Raw genomic sequence first — 24060 nt, forward strand, 5'->3', positions numbered from 1 at the left:
ACCCGAGGTACAGCATGGTTTCTGTACTGGAAGATCTTGCCAAACAAACCTGCTGCACTTCTTCGAGGGGATACGCGAACATTTGGACAAAGGTGACCCCATAGACATAGTGTACCTGGACTTCTAGAAAGCCTTCGACAAGGTACCCCATGAGTGCCTTCTAAGAAAACTGTGGAACCACGGACATACACAGATGGATCAGAAACTGGCTGGCAAACAGGAAACAAAGGGTAGGAGTAAAGGGACACTATTCTGACTGGAAAGGGGTCACAAGTGGCGTCCCACAAAGGTCAGTGCTGGGACCACTGCTATTCAATATATTTATTAATGACTTGGAAACAGGGACAAAGTGTGAAATTATAAAATTTGCGGATGACACAAAACTCTCTGGTACAGAACTCCAAAGGGACCTGAACAGATGGCAGATGAGCTTCAATGTGGAGAAATGTAAAGTTATGCACATAGGAAAAGGGAACTCGATGTATAACTACACGATGGGGGGATGACATTGGGAAAAGGCAACCTAGAAAAGGACTTGGGGGTTTTGGTGGATAAAACAATGAAACTGGCAGCACAATGCACAGCGGCCTCAAAAAAGGCGAACAGAATGATGGACATTATCAAAAAAGGTATCACTACCAGAAGCAAGGAAGTTATCCTCCCGCTGTACAGGGCAATTGTGCGACCGCATCTGGAATACTGCGTCCATTACTGGTCGCCGTACCTAAAGAAAGATATGGCGATACTCGAGAGGGTCCAGAGAAGAGCAACAAAAATGATAAAGGGCATGGAAAACTTCTCATATGCTGAGAGGCTGGAGAAGCTGGGGCTCTTTTCCCTGGAAAAGCGGAGACTTAGAGGTGATATGATAGAAACTTATAAGATCATGAAGGATATAGTGAAGGTAGAGAGGGACAGATTCTTCAGACTGGCGGGGACAACAAAAACTAGAGGGCACTCAAAAAAATTGAAGGGAGATAGGTTCAGAACAAATGCTAGGAAGTTCTTCTTCTCCCAGAGGGTGGTGGACACCTGGAATGCGCTTCCAGAGGAGGTGGTTGAGCAGAGTACGATTTTGGGTTTCAAAAAGGGATTGGACGAGTTCCTGAAGGGAAAGGGGATCCAGGGGTACAATTAGAGGGTTACTATACAGTACAAAATGCTCTTGAGTAATAGATCACTACAGGTTTGACCGGGGGGCTGCCGCAGGAGCGGACTGCTGGGTATAATGGACCTATGGTCTGATTCGGCATAGGCAATGCTTATGTGCTTATGTACAACTATACAATGGGAGGAATGTTATTGAATGAGAGTACCCAAGAAAGGGACTTGGGGGTAATGGTGGACATGACAATGAAGCCTATGGCACAGTAAGCAGTGGCCACTAAGAGAGCGAATAGAATGCTAGGTATAATCAAGAAGGGTATTACAACCAGAACGAAAGAAGTTATCCTGCCGTTGTATCGGGCGATGGTCCGTCTGCATCTGGAGTACTGCGTCCAATATTGGTCGCTGTACCTTAAGAAGGATATGGCATTACTCGAGAGGGTTCAGAGGAGAGCGACACGTCTGATAAAAGGGATGGAAAACCTTTCATACGCTGAGAGATTGGAGAAACTGGGTCTCTTTTCCCTGGAGAAGAGGAGACTTAGAGGGGATATGATAGAGACTTACAAGATCATGAAGGGCATAGAGAGAGTAGAGAGGGACAGATTCTTAAAACTTTCAAAAAATAAAAGAACAAGAGGGCATTCGGAAAAGTTGGAAGGGGACAGATTCAAAACAAATGCTAGGAAGTTCTTCTTTACCCAACGTGTGGTGGACACCTGGAATGCGCTTCCAGAGGACGTAATAGGGCAGAGTATGGTACTGGGGTTTAAGAAAGGATTGGACAATTTCCTGCTGGAAAAGGGGATAGAAGGGTATAGATAGAGGATTACTGCACAGGTCCTGGACCTGTTGGGCCTCATCATGAGCAGACTGCTGGGCACAATGGACCTCAGGTCTGACCCAGCAGAAGCATTGCTTATGTTCTTATGGTTCAACCTCTGTTGTAGTTGGGCATATGGTAGATTCAAGAGTAATGTTAGGAAATTCTTCTTTACGGAGAGGGTGTTTGATGCATGGAATGCACTCCCGAGAGAGATGGTGGAGAAGAAAATGGTGGCAGAGTTCAAGCAAGCGTGGGATGAACACTGAGGATCTCTAATCAGAAAATAATGAGTATTCATTGAAGGATCTAAGACCAGTACAGGGCAGGCTTGCACAGCCTGTGTCCCATATATGGACATTCAGTTGAGGATGGGCTGGGGAGGGGGTTTGGTGGATGGGATGGTTAAGATGGGCTGGAGTGAGCTTTGATGGAGACTCCAATAGAAGGAACCTAAGCACACTACTGGCCTGGACTCTGGGTTTCTGGCCCAGAAATATCTAAGAAAGGACCATTTAAACTAAATTAATTTATGGAGCATGTATGATTAGGCAGACTGGATGGACTACTAGGGTCTTTATCTGCCGTCATTTACTATGTTACTAGTGGCTGAAGGAAATGGATCACATGCAAGCTTTGACCCTGTAAGAAATGAGTTTAGAAGATCTAGCAGGAAGTTACTGCTACCTTTCCTTACATGTTGCAAATACATGTACAACACAGCTGTGGGGGCATAACAGCGATATTAGTTCATATGTATTTTGTGAACTCTCTCAAACATCTAGCTTAGTTTAGCAAGCCAGTATATAAGTGTGTTTATCAGTAAAAGTCTTATTGATAAACTAATATAGTTGAATTCCTATATTGACATGAATCTCGTCATTGTTCAAGATGTTCTTGAATTTATGTGTGAAATCTTAACAAAATAAAAAGTAATGCAGAAAAAAATAGATTTCCAAACTCGCAGCCCCAAATAAATGTAGGAATGAGGCTTCACACACAAAGCTCAGAGTGGGATGAGGAGGCGACCTAAATGGATGGTCTCTCCCCCTTTTATTGAGAATCTTTGCTCCTTTAATTACTTAGCTAATGCTCTGCAAATTACAATTTCATCATGCATTTACAGTGAGGATTATAGCAAGGTAACTCATTGTATACATATTTCATGTGCTTCTCAAAGCTACTATCTCACGTGACATATGAAAACATCATAACAGTTACAATAAAGTGATTTCCTTTGTGTACACTTCTAATATGTCTAAAATCTTACTATAGCATGTGACAGTCCAAAGGTTATAATGCATGCTTCTTAAGTCTCAGGATTAGCCTTAAACTCAGGGCCTGCTTTTGCACGTGGGCAAAGTTTGATTGTTGCCCATATAAGGAAGTTAAACAAGATAAGGAATAAGGGTAAATGTGTGTCAGATTAATATGTGACAAGAAGGGAGGGGGGAATGCCTCAGCATTGTCACAAGGTGCTAGCATTTTCCTTGCTAATAGAATGTCGACGTGGCAGGAGGGGAGAGGAAATGAGAAAGGCCTCAGATCCAAATCAAGGCTCAGAGTTCAGTGTGCTGACCTGGCCTGTGTTCGGACCTTGCCCTGGTTCAGAACCACTGCATCCCTTCAAATAAATCACTCATAATTTTTTTTAAAAATCTGTTGTATTTATATATTCAACAAGAAGCCTCATGAGCAAACATAGATCGCAACAACTTATAACTGGGAGGGGAGGAAAGTGGGGCTCCTTGAGATTTAGTGCCACTGTCACAGGTTGTGGAACTTCTTGGGTTCATGTAAAGCTGCTAATTAATTTGTCTTTAATACTGTATTGTTTTGCCTTAATGAAATTGCTTGGCAGATGAACAATCACCTAACAAGGTTAAGGAAATAATAACACTTGGCAGACACTATTTTCATACCTGCTTGAGATGAATCAAGTTTCACAAGTGACCTCAAGCAGGAAGGGCAGGATCTGTTTGTTTCCTCTATGAGCAAAAGTGGCAAAAGAAAGTGGAACTAGTATCTTGGTATATAATTTATTCCAAAATGGTGCAGAAAAAACACACAATAAAATATGATAAAATATACACAATGACACGAAATACACAATATAATGGTGGCATAGACCCAACATGGACCGTGTTTCGGTTCTGCAACGACCTTCTTCCGGGGTCCGGTCTGACTATTGGCCACAAATATACTTATACACAAAGACACGAAATACACAATATAATGGTGGCATAGACCCAACATGGACCGTGTTTCGGTTCTGCAACGACCTTCTTCCGGGGTCCGGTCTGACAATTGGCCACAAATATACTTAATTTCTATTGAATTATCACACTTGTCTTTTTTAATGATTGGATGGTATGCTTAATTGCAGTTGAGTCATAATGAAGCTTGGTTCCATTTGGTGTCAAATATGACTTCTCTATTTTCCCTGATAATGCGTTCTTAATACTAAGATCAATGATCCCCAAGGGTGGGCCCCCCTCCCTTCTAAGTTTGATTGTAGTCAGCAGTTTCCACATGTAGAGTTTGTCATGTTGATCATGTCGTCTTGACCTGGAGTTATGTGGTTTCTCTGGTGACCTAAGCATTTCTTGGAAGGTCCCAGAATAGAACATCTATCACTTGTCACAGTCAGCAGATATATGCCAGCTTCTAGGACAAAGATGAAATCCTTTCAAAAACATGTTATTTGTGCTGACAGGGATAGATATGCTTTGCACAGTTCATGGATCTTATATAAGTTTCAATTCAGTAGCACAATGTCTCTCTTGAATGCCTCTCATGAAGGTTTCCTGAGGGTCTTTTTCCCTCTCATTTTTTTCTGCACCATTTTGGAATAAATTATATACCAAGATACTAGTTCCACTTTCTTTTGCTTCTTTTGCTTTTGTGGAACTATCGTGGTGGACCTTTTTTTGTGTTTTCCTGTTTCCTCTGTGAGGCATGAAGCTACAGCAGTGTAGTGCATTGCAACTTAATGCTAACCTTAGTCATTTGGAGATTAATTGTCAAAAGCATTTCCTTGGGTAAAGCAGTATTTTAAACACAGAAATAAACTTTATGAAGTTTCCCATCCGATATGTAGCTAAACATATCTATACTAGTCTTTAAGCCCATTACATTAACGGGTGCTAGAATAGATGTGTGTGTCTGTCTTTCTTTCTTTTTCTCTCTCTCCTTGGCTGCTTTCTCTGTCTGTCTTTCTTGCTGTCTCTCTCTTTCCTCGGCTATCCACCACCACCCCTTGCCTGTTCCCCCTGTCCAGCAGTAGTCTTTCTCCCTTCATTTTACCTCCCCCCTGTCCAGCAGTACCCCTTTACTGCTCCCTCTGTCCAGCAGCAGCCCTTCTCCCTTTGTTTTACCTCCCCCTGTCCAGCAGCACCTCTTCCCTGCTCTCCCTGTCCAGCAGTAGGCCTTCTCCTTTCCCTGCTCCTCCTTTCCAGCATCCGCTAGCCCGGGCAGCCTCAGGGCTTTTGCTAGGCCGGCCCACCTCGCATTATCGAAGTGGGCCGGCCTAGCAAATGGCCCGCGGCTGCTGAATTTGCTGGTTGGGGGGGGGGGGGTGAGTTGTCCTGGCAGTGGCAGCACAGGAGTCAAACTGCCACCCCACTCAAATCGCTGCACGCAACACAAGCCGTTCCATGCGCCTGAAATCAAATTTGGCACAGAGGCACACATCACACTGTCAGGGAACCCACTAGGACAGACAGGGAAAAATGCTTGAGTACCTGAATAAACTCATGTAAACTGTTCTGAGCTCTCCTAAGAGAACGGTATAGAAAAATTGAATAAATAAAAAAATAAGTGCACATGTGCGCTTAGGGTTTTATTATAGAGGAGATAGCAATTACTGTATGTCTGGACTGAGCGGAGGTGTTCCTGTGTGATGCAGGGATGGGTTTTCTCTTACTCATAACTTAAAATTCATCACTTTGCACATAAACTAACATGGAAAAGAACAACTATAAACATAAATACATTGGAATAAGTCTAAAAGCTGAAGTATGTGCATACTTTTGCTTTGAAAATTTGGAGAGAGAAAAATATGTGCATACATTTTACACTTGTGTGTATTGCTCTAAAACAGTGTATCGCAAACTGTGTGCCTCCTGATATTTTAGGTGTGCTGCGACACACTGGCAAGGAGGAGAGTCATCCATGCCAGCTGCCTGCCTACAGGACGTGCCTCTCGTGGTGAGAAGCACGTCCTGTAGGAAGTCAGCCAGCATAGATGACGCTCTTCCTGGCCAGAATCTCTCCTCCTCTCCCCGCACCTCCTGTATCCCTCCACCAAAGCGGGTCACAGCCATATGGGCTTCCACGCATGCAAGTGAATGTCGTCATGCATGTGTGTGATGTCATTGCATTGAAGTCCGCGTACTTCCGAGTGCTTTCCGGTCGGGGTACTGGATTTAGTGTGCTGCCGGCCAGAAAGTTTGCGAGACACTGCTCTAAAATAATGCCTTTGAAATTAGCAAGATATCTCCTCAGTGCATTATTTCTCAATCTAGCCAGTTGGGTTTACAGGATATGCACAATGAATATGCATGAGAGAGATCAGCGTAAAATGGAAGCAGTGCATGCAAATCTCTGTGCCACTCCCCTGCACCAAGCAGCCAAATGACAGAAACAACAAAAGTTCCCCGACTCCAATTTCAGCTCTCCCAGTCTTATCTTATTTTTATTGAAACTTGATATACTGCTGGGTGTCCAAAATGGCATCACAGCAGTGTACAGAAGAAATAAATATTTTTACAGCAATTAACATGATCACCGTACAGGTCATGGGCCTGATGGGCCACTGCGGGTGCGGAGTGCTGGGCGCGATGGACCTCTGGTCTGACTCAGCAGAGGCAACTTCTTATGTTCTTATATAGAGTTGTTTACAGACAGTAAAAAACCTACACGTAGAACAAAATCTTTTCCAGAGAAAGGAAATTGCTAAAACCAGAGGGCATAATTTGAGGTTGAGGGGTGGTAGACTCAAGAGTAATGTTAGGATATTCTTTACAGAGAGGGTGGTTGATGCGTAGAATGCACTTCCAAGGGAGGTGGTAGAAAAGAAAACGGTGAAAGAGTTCAAACAAGCATGGGATTGGACTTTTTCCCATTACGATTGTGCCATATTTTGAGTATCAAGGTGCCAAGGATTTATAAGGACAATCGTATTCTTTGTGCCATATGGAAAACATTAAAATTTGTTAACAATTTAACATCTATACTGGTGCAACAATTCACGTGTCAATCCTTATGGTTGAACTCCAAGATTCAAATTGGCGAATCTAAGATCCTCTAGAAGCATTGGCTGCAGGCAGGCATACGTACATTAGATGATGTATTATCAAATGGGAGAATGCTTGATTTTTCACGACTGCAACAATCATTCGGTATTTCAGTCTCAAGCATATAAGTGGTTGCAGTTGAAGCAGGCCATTCAGAAGTGGTTCCCTGATTGGTGAAATTTAAATAATCAGTATAGCTTACCGGGCCTATGCTTCCAGACAGATTTGTTAGAGCATCAGGCCGCCAAGTGGTATAAATTAATATCTGACTATTTGAATAAAAACCAAAAACTAGCGGGGTCACGTGATGCGCACGAAGTGAACGGACGTGCGTTGCTGGGCTCCGCGATCCGATCAACTAAATATCAGCTAAATATCGATACCTGGCAGTTGCGGGGGGTATCGCTGGACCTGCAGGCACGGAGCGTCAGAGCCGGGTGGTTCGGCGGTGTGTTTTCCGTGCGGGAGAAGCCCCGGTATGCCCATTAAAGCAGCCAAAACTCCGAAGAGCAAAATCAGCACGCTGGATCCCAAAATGGCGTCGGCTCCCGCCTCGCCGCCGCTGGAGCTGGGCGACTGGGCTCACGAGATCTCTCGCCTGGTGACCACTGCCCTGGAGGACCGCCTAAATAAACTACAATCGGCGGTGGATGGTATCAACGAAAAATTTGAGACCCAGGCTCAGCGGCTCACAGAGGTGGAGCACCGTGTTTCTGCTCGGGAGGATGAGGCCCTTCAGGCACAGCAGCGGGTGGATAGCCTGCAATCACAGGTGGCAGCCCTCACAGAAAAACTTGAGGACACGGAGAACCGCCAGAGACGAAATAACCTGAGGGTTGTGGGACTCCCGGAGTTGCAGGGCGCTGATGCGCTGTACCAGTTTTTTCATACATGGCTGCCAGAACATCTTGGCTTGGAGACCTCGGCCATGTCTTTTGTGTGTGAAAGAGCACACAGGCTGGGAACCACTTCAGGGGCTAACTCGAAGCCTAGAGCGGCTATTGCCCGGTATGTAAACTGGAAGGAGAAGGAACAAATCTTGAAGGCTTATCGTCTGGCTGGTGGTCTGCAGTATGAGGGACAGCGGTTGCTCCTCTTTAATGACTATTCTGCGGGTGTGTCCTCTCGGCGGAGGGAAATGGCGCCCATCTGTACCACCTTGCATCGCAAGGGGGTACGCTTTGCTCTGGTATACCCTGCAAGCTTGCGGATCTGGAGAGAGGGCAAGGTGCATACTCTGCTGACCAAGGGGGAGGCGCAGCGCTTCTTGGATACCATCAACGCCGCTGGTCCTTCTGGAGAGGGCGGAGGAGTCCCGGGCAGCTGAGATCTGACGGGGTGGCCCGTTCGGAGTAGACGAGATTCCCCTGTTGTTCATGGTGGTCCTCTTCTGGGACTGAATGATCTTCTGATTTGATGACGTTTGGTTCTGTTCTGTCCTGTGTATCTTTGACCTGGACCTTCCTGGAGGTTGCGAGAGGACTTTTGGTGGCTCCGCAGGGGAGGCCGCGGCTGGCCCCTGCCTTCACCGTGGCAGGTGCGGCTGGTGTGCGTAGCCACCCTGCTGGGGACCTGGATTCCTTGTCTCCGTCCGGAGACTGTTTCTGTCAGGAGCTGGTGACTTTGTTCTTGCTTTGTGTTACCATGGTATATTGTTCTAGAAGCTGTCACATCTAGCTAGTATTGGTTCGTGGGCTGCCCAGCTCAGTGACCCCCTATTCTCAGATTTCCCTTATGGGATTTTGTTTTCTTGTACTGGTTTTGTTGGGTCTGTGGGGAATTTGGGGAGAGTCCTGGGGGCATATTCTCTGGGATTGGGGAGGGGGGAGGGGGTGTGTGTTTGTTGGGGTGTTTGGTAGTGGTTTGTGGGGTGTTTGGAAGGCTGAATGGCAGTGTGGTTCGGGGCGGGTTAGGGGTGTGTGTGTAGGACTGGCACCTTTCTATATTATCTTGGGGCCCGCGGCTTCCGGACGGGGCCGGAGGCACGTGGGGGCGGCTGTTTTCTTGCCCTGCTGGCAGCGAGGGAAGGGTCTTAGCTGGGAGGGCCCTCTCCTTTTGACACTACTTTTAGTATTTCCTGTCTTGTTCTTTAGGTTTCTCTTTGATAATGGTTAACCTCCGCATTTCCACATATAATGTGGATGGTATCCATTCTCCTGTAAAGAGAAAAAAGTTGCTGAATTGGTTCAAGAAAAATCACATAGATATTGCTTACCTGCAGGAGACCCACCTATCAGGGGTTGAGCATGCCAAGTTGCGTCGGGAATGGGTGGGGGAGGTATGCTCCTCTTCTTTTAACTCCAGACAGCGGGGGGTTGCGATTTTGTTTCACAAACAATTACCCATACATATCCATAAAACTCTGCAGGATAAGGAGGGGCGATATGTGATAGTTTTGGGGGAATTGTGGGGTCAGAAATGGATGTTTTGTAATCTCTATGCCCCTAATGTGTATAGTCACCGATTTTTTTCTGGGCTTTTGGCCCAGATAGCTCAGTATTCTGATTATCAACTTCTTGTGGGAGGGGACTTTAATATCACGGCTGATCCCTCCATGGACTGTAGACCGGCGAGGGTGTGTTCGGGGGACCATGGAGCCAAGGGGGTAAATTTTTTGATGGACCAGTTGCATTTGATGGATCTGTGGCGGACTTTGCATCCTACTGAGCATACCTACACTTTTTACTCGCACCCTCATGATGTTTATGCTCGTCTGGACTACTTTCTGGCGTCGCCCTCGCTGCTCCCGCAGGTAGACCATGTTTCTATTGAGGAGGTTCCCTTATCGGATCATTCCCCGCTAATATTGTCGGTCAGGCTTACGAATGATACTCCGCGCAGGGGGTGGCGGTTTCCAAGCCATCTGTATAAGGATCTGGAGTTTCATAGATACCTCCGGGAACACTGGCAGGAGTATTGTCACCATAACGCTTCCCAGGATGTTGATCCGGTGACATTTTGGGAGGCATCTAAGGTTGTACTCCGGGGATATATTATTGCTTATGTATCTAGGGCACGGCGGCGCCAGGAGGCTGATCTTTTAAGGCTTTCTGGAGAACTGCAGGCTTTGAGACGGCGTCATGTCGCTTCGCTTTCTGTGGAGGACAAAAGCCGGCTGGGGGAGGTCCGATCACAGTTGGAGGTCCTTTTGACGCAGCGGGCCAATAGGGATATCTATTTCCAACGCTATCGTTTGCATAGATGGGGGGGGAAGGCCGGACGGCTCCTGGCCAATCTAGTGCGTCCTCCTCGCAAACAACAGGTCATCCTGTCTATTAAAGATGGTGGGGGTCGCCTTTATACCGGGGCGGACGACATTCAGTCTCAGTTTGTGCAATTCTATGAGACTCTATATTCTCACCGCGAATCTTCCGAACCTGACCGCACGGAGTTTTTCCGGGATCTGGTTTTGCCTCAAGTGACTGATGCCCAGCTTGATCTTCTGAATGCTCCGGTCACGGCGGCGGAGATCCAGCTGGGTATCAAAGCGTTGAAACTCACGAAAGCGCCAGGCCCAGATGGGTTTGGGCCCGAATACTATAAGATCATGGCAGATTTGGTTCCTTCAGCTTTAGGGGATGCGTTTAATGAGTTGCATGCAGGAAAGGGCCTAGGACCGCGAAATATGGCCCATGTGGTCTTGCTACCCAAACCAGGGAAGGATCTTGCCCAAGTGGGGTCATACCGCCCGATCTCGCTGCTTATCAAGACGTAAAGCTGCTGGCGGCGATACTGGCCGCCGCCTGAATGCTGTCCTCCCTTTGTTGATTCATGAAGACCAGGTGGGCTTCGTTCCGGGCCGGTATGCCTCCATGAATCTGTTTCGGGCGTTAATGGCCTTGCATTCGAGAAGAGGGACGGGAGTAATCGGCTATCGTGGGGTTAAGACATGGAAAAGGCCTTTGAACAGCATTTCATGGCATTTTTTATTCTGGGTTCTGCAGCAATATGGCCTGGTTTGCCGTTTCCCTGAATGGATTCGTAGTTTGTACCTTCGTCCGCAGGCGCGCTTACTGGTGAACGGGGGTCTTACTGCTCCCTTTCCTTTGGGCAGGGGTACCCGGCAGGGCTGTCCTCTTTCCCCCCTTCTCTTCGTGTTAGCCCTTGAACCCTTGGCGGTAAAGCTGCGCACAGATCCTTCCATTCGGGGAATTCGGATAGGAGATAGGGAGAGTAGGATTAACCTTTTCGCGGATGACATCCTCCTCTATCTCGATAATCCCATAGATGATCTGGAGAGAGCACTTGGGGTGGTTCGCACTTTTGGAAATTTTTCTGGGTTGAGGGTTAATTGTGCCAAGTCTGAGCTGTTGGCCTTTTGGACTCTACTCACAAGGAGCCCTGGCACTCCGCTCTTTACTATACCGCCAGTAGATGGACCGTTGCGCTACCTAGGTGTGTATCTGACACCCGATTTATCCCTCCTGTATCAGCAAAACATTCGTCGCCCCTCTCGAGCAAATCGCGGCCTCTAATGTGATCGCTGGAGGGAGTTGCCGTTGGGTTTGTGGGGGAGAGTGGCTCTCACCAAATGGTTCTCCTGCCAAAGATCTTGTATCCCATACAGACTATCCCTGTGTGGCTCGCCGCTCGGGATGTACGGGCTTTTCGGCTCTACCATTTCTTCTTTTAATTTGGAGACGCAAAAGGGCACGCATTAGCTATACTAAATTGATGCTGGACCGATCTCAGGGGGGCTTGAATCTTCCGGATGTAAGACATTATAACGTAGCGGCTTTGCTTCGCTTCATTCATGAAGGGCTGGACTGGGACAGTACAATTATGCCTCTGGGGAATGGCTATCCTCCTGGTGTGCGCCGCATTCTTTCCTGGCCCTTCTCCATGTGGCGCCTTCCGCGGTTCCCGGGGGTTCCTCGACCATGAATTTTCTCCAGCCACTTAGGATGGCGTGGCGGTGGTGGAGGCGCCATCAACAGAGAACGCCTGCTGCATCGGTACTCTTTGCCTCTGTGTGGTACCTTGCTTTTGTTTCCGGGGATGGGACCTTCTCGACTTCGGGTGTGGGAGCAGCGGGGGTGTAGGACCTTGAGGATGTGTGGGATGGGGGTAGTGGGGATGCATTCCCTTCCTTTGCCCAGATTCAGCGGCGCTGGGATGTGCCCGGGAATCATTTCTGGGTGTACCTTCAGATCCGCCACTACTGTACTACGCTGGCTTGGAAATGGGGGGATGCTTGGCTCTGTGGTCCTCTGGATGCACTTTTCTTCTTGCTTCCCGCGGCCCTGAATAAACTCTCTACTTGGGGACGTATGCTACGGGCGAATCTGTCTGAGGAGGCCCTTGATGGAGTGGCCTCTGTGTGGATGGAGGGAGCTGGGATTTCTGGGAGATCGGAGCGAGTTTCTTGCTCTGTTTGGCCATCTTAGACTGTTGGGGGGCTCCTCCGATCTCCAGGAAATGCAGTTTAAGATATTGCACAGGGCGTATATTTCTAGGCACCGCGGGGCTCTTATGGGCCTCTGGGAGGGGGCTGTATGTACCAGGTGTAGCCGCTCGGCTGGACCTTGGTTCATCATTTTTTGGAATGCCCATCCACTGATTTGTGGTTGAGGGTACTTCCCTTTTTTGGAGCAAATTGTGCACCGTCCTATTCCACGTGACTATGGCATGCTCTTATTGGGAGATCAGAGAGTGTTGGAGGAGGCTGGTTTTTCGTTTCCTCAGCGGAAATTCCTTTACCTAGCCATCCTCTTGGTGAAAAAACTCCTTTTGCGGTATTGGGTGTCTGACCAGGTGGCTTCCTTTACTCATTGGCTACACCGGCTTGCTCAGGTAGCCCACTTTGAAATTCATCGTTCTCCCAAGGGGGGGGGGATTGATCTTCGATGCTATGTGGGGTTCTGGAGGGCGGCCTTGATGCTCTGTCCTGGGGAATCGGTGGCACAGCTGGATATCCATTCTTAAGGCCACTGTTCCTTCTGTCTCTCCTCTCTTTTCTTTTTTCTCTTTTCCTCCTCGTTCTTTTCTATTTCCTCTCTTCCTTCTTGTTTGGGGCTTTGGTGTAGTTCGCCTTGAAAGGTGTGTGCTGGTGCGAGTGGGAGGGGGTGTCTGTGGTGTGGTTGTTGTGGATAGTATGGTACGTCTGGTGTTAGTGCATATGTGGTATGATTGGGGGGGTTGTTTTTTGTTTTCTCTCTTCATAAAAAAAATTTTCGCAGATGGCGACTGGAGGGTGCAGAGCTTGTCCGGCTCGATTTTCTTTTCTGTGATTGCCTGCTCGGTTTACAGTTTGAGTTATATTTTCTCTTTTTGGACTTTGTGTCCTTGTACTGTTGGATTTCTGTACTTTCTGTGTTGCATCTGTTAATAAACATTATTCCAAAAAAAAAAAAAAAAAAAACCAAAAACTAGCTTGAAAGATATTTGGAGCATTGAGATAAAACAGCAGATTTCTGTAACTGAATGGGCACGGATTAGGACTTGGAGGACGAGATGTACAGCATCAGCATCTATGAGACAAACATGGTTCTTTTTGTTACATAGATTTTTTTGGACCCCTGTTAGATTACAAAAGTTAGATAGTTCAAAGTCTAATAGATGCTGGCACTGTCATCTTGATGTAGGGACACTGGATCATTTGTTGTTTCATTGTCCTTTGATACTCAATTCTTAGAGATATATATGGGGACAAATCAATTTGATTTTGGAATCTTCAATTCCGCTATCTTATGAGGTTGTTCTTTGTGGTACATTGTTGTCATCGAAACCTCCTTTGGACAAATATAAAAGTAGATTATTTGCCATTATGACCGGGATAGCCATGCAACTGGTGATCAAAAATTGGGATTGGCTTAATTTCTTCTTTTGGTGGGATTCTAAATATTTATATTACAAATACGAGAAAATGAATTCAGAAATGTAATGATAAGTTATTCAAATTAACTTGGAGTCCATTGAAAAAATTTGTTAGCTGGATTATTCCCCTGATTTTTTATTTTTACATCCAGGGTGGGTGGGTGGGAGGGTGGAGGGATAACAGATTTTGATCAAAATATTTAATATGATTTTCATTACTTGTCTGAAGTAATGCATTTGGGTTTTGTTCTTGTATTGGGGTTGGAGGGGGGGGGGAAAATGTTTTGAAGTATTTTGATGATTGATTCAAGTGCAATTTTGAAGTTATTTAATATGTATTTATATATTTTTATGCATTATTTTTTAATAAAGAAGGAAAAAAAGTATGTATACCACACAAACACACATGCACGTGCTTGCAAACTGATGTCTTTCTTGTTAAATTTATTGGGACTGCTTTTCTCGCGGTTGGGGGGAGGTGTTTTGGGGGTTCCAGAAGGAGGAATTGAGCATCCCTCCTGCTGGTTGACTTGCGGTGGGGTTCGGGGGTTCCCTGCTGCAGCTGCCCAGCTGATCGCTGCAGTGATCAGCTCATCGGCCATGTCTATTTGAAATATAGGCCAGCATTTTTCAGGCATACATTTAAGGCACCTGTCTCCCATCTACAGAGATGCATACTGACGCTTAAGCCCGTGCAAGGCCACATCCAAGCACAACCATGCCCATGCCCTGCCTTGGGTATGCTTAAGCATAACTGTCTACATACCACAGATGCCTTCATCGCGGGTGTCCTTCCTCAGCAGCATTTTTTCTAAAATTGTGCATCTCGATTGGCTGCCGGATGGCAGTAGGATGTCTGCCATCAGTTAAAATCGGGACGCATATTTTTAGAATTAACCCCCTTTGAGCATTTTACAGTGACTGCCAAATTCTGACATATAGTTAATTATATTGTTTGAATGGTGTATGTTGTACTGTGTTTTAGCTTTGAATATTTTTAACGTGCAAAAATCGCTAGGGTAGCAATGCTAAAAAGTCAGAAACAACAACATAGCTTAAGATAATTAAAAGTTGTTTAATGGTAATATGTAAATATGATGATTAAATAAGTATGTAAAATTTATCTTTGAAAATCTAAAGTGGTTGCTGAAAAAATATCAAAATCTCTAGGGGATTACTTTATTTTTACTCACCCGGCAGTGTCCTAGTTGTATCCTTACAAAACAGCAAGTTCTTTCACTCTTCAAAAAGACATATGCACACACACAGAGACACACAACACCCATAGAACCACATGCACAAAGACACATACATATGCCTCATATGGCCCCTGTCACCTAATGAGACACACTTTACTGTGTCTTTTTACACTCTGTCCCCAAACAGATATGCAGAAGTTTGCAAATGGAAGAAGGGGAAACACACCATTTTGTCATACTCTTAGGCCCCCTTTTACTAAACCGTGCTAGCGATTTTTAGTGCCGGGAGCTGCACTGAATGCTGCGCGCTGCTCCCGATGCTCATAGGAACTCTGTGAGCATCGGGAGAAACGCAGGGCATTCAGTGCGGCTCCCTGCACAAAAAACCCTATCATGGTTTAATAAAAGGGGCCTTAGTATATACTTTTCAGCTTGTTAATATATAGAATTTGGAGACTACAATATGTTATAGCTGATTGAAAATTTAAGAACTTAGGTCAGCTGAAGAGGGATTTATTTTGCTTTTTTTTTTTCAATATTCTTTATTTAGTTTTATAACTTACAAAAGTAACAAAACTTCTATTGACGAGGTACAGAAATATGATGTGATATAGATAGACAGGGTCAAAGGACAATAACATGTAATAACAATATAGCAATTTGCATAATGCTGGCGAACCGGAAAGATTTCTCTAATGTTAACTATAATTTGCTATTTAAAGATTTTTTTTACTTGCATTTGCAGCTTGCGTGCTTTTTTCCGATATATTTGGGCAATTTGGCTGATTTGACCACTAAGAGATGGAACTTTGATGTAAATAAAGAAATCAAAACAAACAACCCTTTTATTTACTTATTGGGATTTATTAACTGCCTTTATGAAGAGTTTCACCCAAGGTGCTGTACTGCAGATATAGTTTAATATAAAACTTACAATTTTGCTAACAATTTTGGTCGAGGGGCATTTTGCATCATATTTTTATGTTACTTGTGAATGATGAAAGGTGTTTGGGAGTGCAGATAGTGTGGTTACCACATAGTAATAATAGGAATTGCAATTAAGCTTACAAGAAGAAAACTAAAGCAAAAGAAAAATCTTTTAACTTAGTTACATACAATAATCTCACTGAAGTCCTCAATTCAGCTCCAAAAATTATTTGAGTAACATATAACAAGGATTATATTTATAAAGGAAAAATAATGTCTGCTGCTAGGCAAGAAACAAAAAATTTTTTATTCTTGAGTAGTTGTTGTTATTCCTTCATTTTCCACACAATTTTAGATCAAAATCTCATCAGCTGACTCGGATTGAAGAAAATCTATTTTAAGGAATGATACCTAACTATACATTTGCATGGGTAATGGAGAAAAAAAACCCTCCTCCAATCTGTATCACCCTGGGGTTTTAACAAAAGAAATTGACGTCACCTTTTCTGCGTTTCTTTTGAAACAACTGGAAAGATTTGAATATTCAGCCCAAGAAAATCCTTTGTTCTATTTCTAAAGAACGATTTCAATATCCAATCTCTATCTGGGGATAATGCCACTGTGATTAAGAGAGTAGCTGGTTTAGCCAGTGGCTTACAAAGGGTGGGGTGGGGGTGTGGACCACTTCGGGTGCAAGCCCTAGGGGGCTGCACAGCCGGCTGGCCTTGTCCGGAACCTCCCGCGCTGCTCTAAATGGCATCTGCACCTCAGCCCGACTGCTGTACTTATTCTGAAGCAGAGTCGGCAGCCATGCTGAAGTGCAGGAAGGTCCTGCGATGACTGCCATCTGCTGCCTCTACTCCTGAAGACGTAACTGACCCAGCAGCCGCAGTCATTGTGGGACCTTGCCACAACTCACTGCGTCTGCCGGCTCACCCCCTCCAACATCACTAACTTCTTCCGGAGCAGAGGCGGCAAAAGCAGTCATCGCGGGACCTTGGGACCTTGCTGGTTTAGAGGGAGAGAGGAGCATAGAATAGTGGTGTGAGAGGGAAAAGAGGATGAGACGAAGAAGAAGTCCTGGTGTGATACAGGTGAAGCAGGATAAGTCCTTTGGATAAAGGTGAAGTAACCAGACCTCACAAGAGAAAAAACCCCTCCCCTCCCTCTTGCTCTAATAAATCAGTATATTAACTGTGAAAGATATTTCATAACCCACTTGCCAGCTGGCCTATAGTGATTGAGAAATATTCTGTTTCTGAGTTAGCTATGGTAAGCAAAAACTTGTAAGAAACAAGACTTAAGTTCCGATGCATGGCACCTGGCCGGATATTATGCAAAGAGGAACACAGCTCATGGTCAGAAAAACAGAGTACTCAGGAACATTATTTAGCAAGATATATCATGTGTTACCACAGCAGAGAAGGAATTTTGGACTCGGAATTGCATATATGGTAAAGGGAAAAGGGCATTTGCGGGAAAAGGTTAGGCCTTACGGCAAACTGAACAGACGTATAAGATGACACAAATAGATAAGCCAATAAATGAATTTACTTATGTATTGACGTATAAGAAAAATAACCAATAAAGATGTATCATGTGATTTAGGCTAACGTGGTATTGACCACCAAGAAATGTATAAAACCAGGCCTATAAGCAGAAGTAATCAGAACAGACATCAGAGGACACTCTTGTGTGACATGTGGATTGTTACTAAAAATCATGTTTTTCATACAGATGGGGGGGGGGGGTGTCAAAAAAATGATGGGCCCCGAGTGTCACATAGGCTAGGTACACCACTGAGTTTAGCTATCTCATGATCAGAAGTTTCTGTACAAGATTTATATGCTTGGAAGTTATTTGAAATTGAATAAATAAATTATTTTTTTTTTAATTTTAAAAAGAAAGGTTTTTGGGGGTGGAGAGATGCTGGGAAGATAGAACTGGTTTACAATTGACTGAGGAGCAATAGGGTAAACTGGGTCTCTATGACGCAAACAATTCGTTCTGTGCCAGTCATGCATTCCATGCTTTTTCTCTCTGTTAGAGGGGTTCAAGCTAATAACCAGCTCAGTCCTTCTTGCTGGTCATACACTTATGATAGTTTAACTTCATACTGGGGAGGAAGTGTCTTTAAACTGAATATTCCTTTAACCTATGCCAAACGATAACAAGTCCTGATATGTTGAATAGTAATCAAACTAAGTTGTTAAATATTCTGCTTACTTTGGCTTTGACATGGATTGTTAATAATTGAAAAAGTACTGATATGTTATCTGAGAATTTTAGAGTGGGAAGAGCTGTGTCAGATATACAGTATAAATATGAGAGAGTGATTGCTGAGACAGGCAGTGCTTTGCAAAAGTTTACTGATGTTTGACTTCCTTTAGATGCTTTTGTGGATAGGCAGCTAAGGGAAGACTTTATCAAGCAGCATCAGGGTATAATGTACTTTAAAGCACATTAAAGGAATTAGCATGCATTAAACACTAAGGCCCCGATTCTGCAAACTGCGCCTACTCTTAGGCGTGCTTTAGACGTCTGCGGGGCGTAAGTCACGCTGAGCGTCACATAGGCGTCAGATGTGCGTTCGCAAAAATCACACTTTTTCTGATCTAGATGCCAGGTAGATGTCCCTACGATGTTATATATAAAAATGTGGTTTTTACTGATTCGTTTTCATTATTTCAGGATTGTAAGCTTTAAGATAATATAAACACAGTATACCATCTTTAAAAGGATATTTATCATAAAGTAGATTCAGTGGGAGTTGAACTGGGAATATCAGTGTGAATCTTGAAAAAATGTGACATACTTACACGCTAATCTTCATTCTAATCTGCTGTGCTACACAATGACCCATACAATGATAGCAATTCTGGTTCAATTATACTGTTCTGTATAGGTAGTTAATGGCAGTTAATTCTGCTAGGAGACAGAACAAGGTAGATCTCACTGCCCTGTTATATTCTTTTTCTTCATTATTTCAGCATTGTATACTTCAACATAGTAAAAACAAAAAAGTAACACAGTATGCCATCTTTAAAAGGTCATATATACAATATATAGTGAGCGGTACTAACTGGGCATTGAACTGGAAACATCAGCTTAGAAGGGTGAAACCTTAACCACTGTGCTATTTAGTTAGCTGTAGAGTAATTGTAAAATTAGTTCCTATAAGCAGTGGAAAGAATAGCTGTTTGAGCATAGTTTAGGCTTTAGAAAGACGTGGTTTGGGCTTCTGATAGGCGTTTGTAGGATAGATGCTATTTAGAAAGGGTAAGGTCTCAAAAATTAGCATAAGCAATAGCACAGAATGGGAGTCCTAAAAGAAAAAACCCTACTCTGATGGAGCTTCTTATACTAAGCACGCCTAAGTGGCGTCTGACGTCACAAGCACTTAGGTTTTGGTGGGAAGCGGTAACCGCGCCTAGGAAGCACCATTTGTGCTGCCTACTACGTGCTAAACACGCCCATAAAACCTCAGCTCTTTGGGTGTGCTATGGGAGTGTATGTGAAAGTGTTCTATATAAATAGCATTGACAGCTAGATGCACTTTGCAACATGGCTCCAAAACAAAAATCTAATTTTCTACCTAAAGAGTTGTGGATCCTTGTGGCCCAAGTAGGGGCCAACTATGATGCCCTCTTTGGGAGGGAAGCTGATCGCATTGGCACGGAAGGCCAGCAGGCTATCTGGAGAAGGATCTGCAATGACATAGATGCAGTCCATCGTCAAAGCCTGAAAAAGGCTCTGAAAAAACAGTGGCATGCCATGCGGAGACGGGTCTGGTGGAAGCAAGAGCTCATTAACACACAGGGTCCTTCTGGCAACCTACAACTGACTGTCCTGGAGAGTGAGGTCATGGACATAGTGGGCCCTGGAACAGCACCTGTTGTGGGAGGCATTGATACTTCCCAGGGGCGCCAAAGTACAAACACTTTACATATAAGTCATTGCCTGTTTTGACACTCTTGCCAGCCTAACAGGTGGAATATGTTGCCCTTGTTCCATATCTTAGCCTGCATGATACCTTGTAAATGAGCAGCCACAAGAATGTACAATATTGTGACCTGTGATGCAATTCAACTGATGTTCTCAGATTTAACCCCTTTCTACATTTGATATTCACCCCCTATTAACATATCTTGTAAAGTACTTGCATTTGATGGAAATAGATGGTATAATAAACATGAAAGATATAGGACAGATTGTTACAATATGCAGCTATGTTAAACCTTTTAGTTGTGCTACCTAACATACTGATACCAATGTATACTTTTCTGTCTTTTTGCAGAGGCATCTCGTCCTCCTGATGCTGCTGCCAGGGAGGAAGAGGATAAGGATGAAGAAGAAGAGGAGGATGAGCAACAAGTAGGCCAATCCTATGCTGCCCCTCCTCCTCAAACAAGACCACCAGCACCCACCCTTCCTCCCCAAAATGTGACCAGGGCAGCAGAGGAGGAGGAAGTGTTGGAGGAGGACCAAGAGGTGGCTGAGGACAGAGCCCTGGGGGAGGAAGAGGATGATTTCCATCAGGGTGATGAGCTGGAGGACCCCTTCATGAGCAAGCCCATCTAATGGTGGAGATTGGAGACAATATCCACCATTCACAGGGCTTGCTCATTAGGGAGGTGGTTGCATTAAATGAGGTCTCTCACTTACAAGAATCTGCACATGTCCTTGCCAGGGAGTCCCAGACCATGAACCAGCACTTGGCCTTCCTGGTAGCAGAGCAGGCTGGAACACGCCGTGCTCTGGAGGACATGTGTGGTATTCTGAGAGACCTCCTCCAGCTCATCACCCAGACTCACTTCCCTGGGGATCCTGGAACTCAGGCCACCTTCCAGCCCTACTCCAGCCAGGCCCCCACCAGCCAGGGGTCCCCCCGGCCACATCTGACACCCAGTCCTGGGGTCGGGGGCGTGGCCATGGCCGTGGTCAGGGAAAGGGATCCTGCTAGGGCCCACTGTGTCCTGTTACCATACTCCCAGGGCAGTCATGCCGCATGGACCCTGTGGCTCCACTGGACCTCCTTCACATGTCCACGCCACAGCCTCAATATCACGGTTCTGCCATTGCAGATCTTTCATCCAGATAGCCTCCTGGCCTGAGTGCCAGTCCCCATCAGCTTCATCTCCCATAGAGGGCATCATAGTTGGATGATAGCTATTAGAACCCACCAAGGATCCGCATCTCTCCAGGGGACATAACATCTTAGGAGCCATGTTGCCACCTTCATACACCACTCCAATTGCAAGCAGGTAAAACTCAGCCATCTATTTGCACCATGGACATTTGCCTCAGTTCATGGAGATGAAACTCTGCCATCTATTTGCACCATGTATTATGCATTTTTCCATGTATTGGAAGGGGGGAGGGATTTTGAGGAATGTGCAACGGCAATCCAATGGATGTTTTGCAATATAATCAATCAAATAAATTAAAAATATAACTGGCAGTGTGTGTTTATGTTTCTGAATATATTTTATTCATCAGGTGCTTCATTGAGCTAACTTTCTGTTTCATATGCTTTACAGAAGTAGTTCCCAACCCTGTCATGAATGACCACCAGGCCAGTTATATTTTAAGGATAACCCTAATGGATATGCATGGGGGCAGATTTGATGCCTGAAACCTCCATTAGATGCAACTCTCTTATGCATATTCATTAGAGCTATCCTCAAAACCTAACTGGCCTGGTGGTTGTTCATGATAGGGTTGGGAACCACTTCTGTAAAGCATTTGAGCTTTACAGCCTCAAGTAGGTGGCACCTTTTGGATGTGAACCTAAAACTTGACAAAGGCTGTCAACTTGACAGTTTGTTAATGTGCCAAAGGTGTTGAAACCTCTGCATACAATTTCAAACTGTGCAAAATCCCATCAAGTGAATTTGTAGTTACCTCACAGTCCTGCCTCTCATGCACCCTTCCTTGCCCCCTCCCCCCATAGTCTGGCATCTTACCCTCCACTCCCTTATTCTTTCTTTTTCTCTCTCCTTATGACCTGTTCCATATGGATCAGCACTTCTTCAAGAATAGCGCTTCCTTTCTCGTCAGCCTATATGACTGTACTCAGTTTTCTTCATCCCTCCTTTTATCCCTAGTGTCAAGTTTTCACCCTTTCTCTTCCCAACTGCCTTCCCATCCCATATCTCTCATTGCCTCCATGACATCCACCATATCTCCCTTTTATCTTCTCTCATTCCAGACCACTGTCAAGCATCTCTCTCTCCCAACCTCTGTTTCTGGTCACCGTCACTTCCCCCCAGTCTTACCATTTCTAGACACCTCTCCTGCATTCAACTTACCAAAATCATTAATATCTATCCCATTTGGTGGAGTAGCCTTCTTGGTCCATAACATTTTTACCACGTTTAAATACAACTTCACATTCATTCCACTTGTAGTTAACTGGCAGCTGTGAGCCCCCTCTGCTCTTTCTTTTTGCTGTAGTCTGCTTACATGGAAAATGGAGGTTGTGACATTGGGGGCAGACCATGACATTATGAAAGCAGGGAGCGTGGTGGACGTGGGCCTTCATGTCTAACCTGGCCTGGCTCCTTCTTTTCCCCAACAATCTATTCCCCTCCACACTTAACACAAAATCAAAGTTCTCAGCCATTCCTCACACCAACACCAAGCAAAAGACACCAAGCAACTGACAAATACAGCCATACACAGAACAAATATAGAAAATGGGGGTGGGGGAGTGCAAAAGGGAGAAGGTAGGACAAAGGAGAAACAGCGAGGTCATAGCACAAAATCTCATAATATTGCAAATCAAACACCAGAAGCACCAACACACATGGGAGTCTTAAAAGAAAAAAATTGCTGTAGCAGAACCCTCTCTATACTAAGCATGCCTAGATGGCATCTGACATCATAGGCACCATTAGGACTTCCCGCCAGAAAAAAATTCAAATTTGATTGGGTGTGCTTTGGCCACCAAACACACCTGTACTGATTTTTAATCATCTCCTTGACTTCTCAAAGCTTTTCCAAGAAGCCATTTGTCATTTGGTTAGTCTCGAGAGGCTCCTGTTACCAAAATCCAAACAGAATTCCTTCTATAGCTCTATGCCTTAAAGCTTTTATCTTCCATACATCAGGGGTTCAAGTTTTGAGTGCAGTTAGCAAATATTTTATATTCATTTCTCTACCAGAAAGAAAACCTTCAAACTCTTTGGGTTAATCTTTAAAATGTTCTGCAGCAATTCTCAGATGGCTAAAGCCAAGCTGAATTTACAAATAGTAATGTCTCTAGGATACATCTCAAAACTTGTACCTTCCTTCAACACCTGTCCAAGCCCTCTGACCTGCTAGGATGCTGTTAAAATGAGTGAAAGTGAGGGTGGGATGTGAACTGTTGACATTGAGAAGATGGACAAGATGCATCAAGGCACATTAACTTGGTGAGCCACAAATGGCTTTGTTCTGTCAGAGGAGAAGTTTCCTCCCATGACAGCTTAGGATATCCTAGCCATGTGAAGGTGAAAATACGTTTGTGTGGAAAGGGAAATGTACTGATGAAAAATGACAAAGCCCACCATACTCTTATGAGAGCTAATAAGAAGCTGTTAGGATGTTGTTAAAATTAGTGAAGGTGACTGACAGGGGTCAGGCAGGAAGGTGAGATTCCCAGTAGTGGCGGCTTCTTCGGACAGACTGGAATATCCTCCATGGCAGCCAGGCTGCGTACCCCCAACAAGGGGCCGCATACCCCTAAGGGTACATGTACTGCATGTTGAGAAACACTAGTATACTACATTGATAGTGATTGCCAGCTTTTTACATACTCAACAGGCAATTTTTACCATTTAATGAACTAATAGGGAGATAATTAATGTTCCTCTGTGATTGTGTTCAATAAACTTCCTAATAATCACAG

At 44.7% G+C, this 24060-nt stretch overlaps 1 protein-coding gene across 8 annotated transcripts in view; it reads left to right on the forward strand.

The window, feature by feature from the left end:
- The window catches only part of SUSD1 (sushi domain containing 1), a 236561-nt gene extending 214938 nt beyond the window's left edge, over positions 1-21623 (forward strand). For all 8 annotated transcript variants that reach the window (XM_033926156.1, XM_033926166.1, XM_033926173.1 and 5 more), the window contains one exon: positions 20467-21623. Coding sequence is in view for 1 of the 8 variants with exons in the window: in XM_033926230.1 (XP_033782121.1) it covers positions 20467-20485 (19 nt within the window). In the remaining 7 variants the exon portion in view is untranslated. The remainder of the gene's footprint in view (positions 1-20466) is intronic.
- Positions 21624-24060: the final 2437 nt, after the last annotated feature.

The sequence above is a fragment of the Geotrypetes seraphini genome, chromosome 1 (assembly GCF_902459505.1).
Source record: "Geotrypetes seraphini chromosome 1, aGeoSer1.1, whole genome shotgun sequence".
Classification (NCBI taxonomy): domain Eukaryota; kingdom Metazoa; phylum Chordata; class Amphibia; order Gymnophiona; family Dermophiidae; genus Geotrypetes; species Geotrypetes seraphini.